The 3,105-nt window shown below is 45.1% G+C and overlaps 1 protein-coding gene across 1 annotated transcript; it reads right to left on the bottom strand.

The window, feature by feature from the left end:
• Positions 1–333: 333 nt before the first annotated feature.
• On the bottom strand, positions 334–1,256 carry LOC148036260 (uncharacterized). Its single transcript, XM_087678904.1, has 3 exons — positions 1,205–1,256; positions 894–1,023; positions 334–787 (listed from the first exon to the last, which is right to left on the bottom strand). Exons 1-3 carry the CDS (start codon positions 1,254–1,256, stop codon positions 334–336), a joined length of 636 nt encoding a protein of 211 aa, XP_087535030.1.
• Positions 1,257–3,105: the final 1,849 nt, after the last annotated feature.

Genomic DNA, 3,105 nt, shown 5'->3' with positions numbered 1-3,105 from the left:
TTCATGGCTTCCCTCCTCTTTCTTTCTCTTTTCTTGTCTTTCTCTCTCTTCTTCTTCTATCTTCTTCCTCTTTCTCTCTCCTCTCTGCAGTCTCTCCCTTCTCTCCTTCTCTCTCCTAGGTCTCCTTCATTACAGTTGGTATCAGAGCTAAGTTTTTAGATCCTTCCTTTCTCTCTCCTTTCCCTCAAATCTAGTCTCATTTTCCAACAATAAACCCTACTTTTCAGGTACACAGGCAGAGATGGCAGCTTTCTTGGAAGACACACAATATGAGCTATAAGAAGAAGTAGTGATGGAGCACCAATAGCAAGAGGAAAGGGCATACCAGGACCTCTAATAGGAGCCCAACTCTATAAAGAAATTGGTGATAACCCGAACTCTGCCTCTGCGGATGCTGTCACCATTCTTCCCAGTGCCGCCTCTCATGCTGGGAGGGACGTATGAGCTCTTGCCTGTTGTGGTAGATCCAGCATCAGGAGTAGCCAATCCAGGCCCATCATCTTCTGGAGGCTTCTCACCAAGTGTGAAACCCTTGGTCCCAATGAGATCCTTGAGGGGACATTTCGAGGTTCTGTGATCTCCTTTCTTGCCACAGGTCTTGCAAACGATGAGCGAGGCATTCCCTAAGATGGCGAGCTCAGAGCTGCACTCTTCTATCTTGGCATTGGCGGCAACGCCGCTTGCACCTTTAGCCCTCTCCAGGAAGATCTCTTCTGTGGAAACAACAGTGAGGTTATTGGAGGCATTCTGGTCCACAGCATCGCCGAATTTCTTCATATTGCACCGCCTGGCAATAGAAGGGATGAGCATTATAAGAGTCTCATCATGAACATTTGGGTGAGAACGGTCTGCGTGATCCGGCTCTATGCCTACATACCAATCTCTGCGAATACGCTCCCTTGGAAGAACTAGCTTCTCGGTCATCATATAACTTGAAGTTTTCACCATTTGCACCATCAAGAACCTCTAGATTGCGTACAAAAGAAGGCTCCACCACCTCTAACTTTCCATCACTATTGATGTCTGCAACCAGAGGAGTGGCATAAATTCTGGAACTAACTTCAGTTTGCCATCGCAACTCAACATGTCGAGGGCATTGAGTATTTGTTAATGCCAACTCATCCAGGACAGGGTAAGGGAGCTAATCATCAGTGGCTTCTCCTTGTTGGAATTTTTTGCTCTTGTTGTCCGCGTCTGTGAGGACCTTGCAATGCGCCAGGGTTGACAGAAGCAGGAAGGCGAGAAGGATCTGCCATGGCCGCATCACTGCAATACTGGATTAGCTCGGGTTCAGTTCAGGAGGAGCATGTCACCGATGCGAGGAAAAACCCTTGTGGATGTTTCTGCTGCACTGGTTGGCCTGTAGCAATGGCGACCGTATATGTGGTAATGACTGGGAATGTGGTGTAAGATGCTATTGGGGGGGGTTGCGAGTAGCTTGGAGGAACTTGATGTGTTGATGAAGCTCATAGCCCACTGTATATGTGGTAATGACTGGGAATGTGGTGTAAGATGCTATTGGGGGGGCTGCGAGTAGCTTGGAGGAACTTGATGTGTTGATGAAGCTCATAGCCTAGTGTACTTGGTTTCTCAGGGTACGTGAAGCGTGGTAAAGAAACATGTGGGGATGCCTAACTTTGTGTGATTAAATTGGTTGGCTGTTGATTGAAAGGGAGGTTGACAGATGGTGGCAAAGTGCCTTGGGATGTAAAATCAAGTCAGTCAGTACCTGGGAGACATGTGTTTGCACTGTCTATTCCAAAGCTTGAAATGGAGTCCCCTACGTAGCTGCTAGAAACAGATTGCCTATCACTTAGTTGTGATTGCCCAGTCTCTGACATAGTATTTTTCTCCAATGGCTCCAATGGTTGAGTTATCTCATGTGCACAGTGATCTAAACTTGTTATTCCTTGAGTAAGCTGATTTGATGGTTTTATTGGCACACTTTGACCTTCGTTTGAGATGCTCAACTGCTCCCGACTGAGCAGGCTTTGATTTATCTTGAGTTGCCTTTGATGCAGCCCAAGCACGTGCCTTTGCAGCCCATACTTCTTCTTGACTCAAGCTAGGATTCTGGGCAGGATAACTCCAAGGATGATAACCCCAATTACCATTTGCCTGCCATACTTGATCTTGTTGACCGTACGTGTAAGTGAACTGTGATGACACTGGTTGAGGGGTGAGGGAAGTATTACCTCTACTTTGTTGAGCATTTCGTTGGCTAGAAACAGGAGAATCTAGCTCTTTGGGCACAGTGGTAGGGTTAACCTTGCGAGGTTTTGGTTTTGCAAGTTGTGACTGATGCTATCAGCCTCAAATTTTGTAACATCAGATTTCAAATCTTGACTCAACTCACACTCTGAACTCTTGTCCACGGATGAAGACTGCGAGCCTATGCAGTAGAGAAGCTACTTGTTGATGTCTTCTTTTCTTGCTTCCCATGACCAAAGAAATCACAATCTATTTCTTTATGGATCCTAGCTTGCATAGAGTCAAGTGATTGGGAAGACTCGTCAGTGGACAGCTTCAGTCAAGGCCCATTCTCTTGATGGTCCAACTGAGGGGTTGATGATGCAGCAAATTTCTCATTTGGGGCAGAAAGTACAAAGCATTGAGCACTTGGCACTTCAGTAACTAAAGAGGCAGTTTTACCAGACACTTTCTCCTCCTCATTCACTTTAGATGTTTGCTGATGCAACTCTGTAGATCTGTTTCCTACTTCAAGAAAACCTGGTAGTAATGTATCTCTTGAGTCCAATGCCTTTCGAACAACATGTTGCCAAATATTTTTGAGCTTGTCCTGCGATAATGGCGTGAGCAAGAATTCCACAGTCCTAAGAGAAATTGAATTCACCATCATGGGCATATTTTCTATTGCCAACATCATAATAATGGGAATATCCTTCGCAAATTCAAGTATCTTGCAACCATCAAAGTGCTAGTGTTTGTGGTAGCCAATGTAACATCATGAAATAATTATGAAGGATTTGCAAGAACTGCGCTATTTTCAAATGTATGGACAACAACTATATGACTTGATGGATGTATACTGAATGTATGGTGGATGTATGTAGTGATGGGCAGGATATGCAGTCATGAAAATGG

The sequence above is a fragment of the Lygodium microphyllum genome, chromosome 5 (genome assembly GCF_053477565.2).
Source record: "Lygodium microphyllum isolate KBCC chromosome 5, Lygodium_microphyllum_v1.1.10, whole genome shotgun sequence".
Lineage (NCBI taxonomy): Eukaryota > Viridiplantae > Streptophyta > Polypodiopsida > Schizaeales > Lygodiaceae > Lygodium > Lygodium microphyllum.
Note: the sequence above shows the minus strand (reverse complement) of the source record. Positions and strands in the feature narration are given on the sequence as shown.

What these genes read in the sequence shown, in the direction of transcription:
- LOC148036260 (XM_087678904.1), bottom strand. Translation starts at nt 1,256, where the DNA reads ATGGCAGATCCTTCTCGCCTTCCTGCTTCTGTCAACCCTGGCGCATTG. An exon ending in CAACCCTGGCGCATTGCAAG is followed by an intron (nt 1,024 to 1,204) that starts GTCCTCACAGAC and finishes CTCTGGTTGCAG; the next exon opens with ACATCAATAGTGATGGAAAG. An exon ending in GCTAGTTCTTCCAAGGGAGC is followed by an intron (nt 788 to 893) that starts GTATTCGCAGAG and finishes TTCTATTGCCAG; the next exon opens with GCGGTGCAATATGAAGAAAT.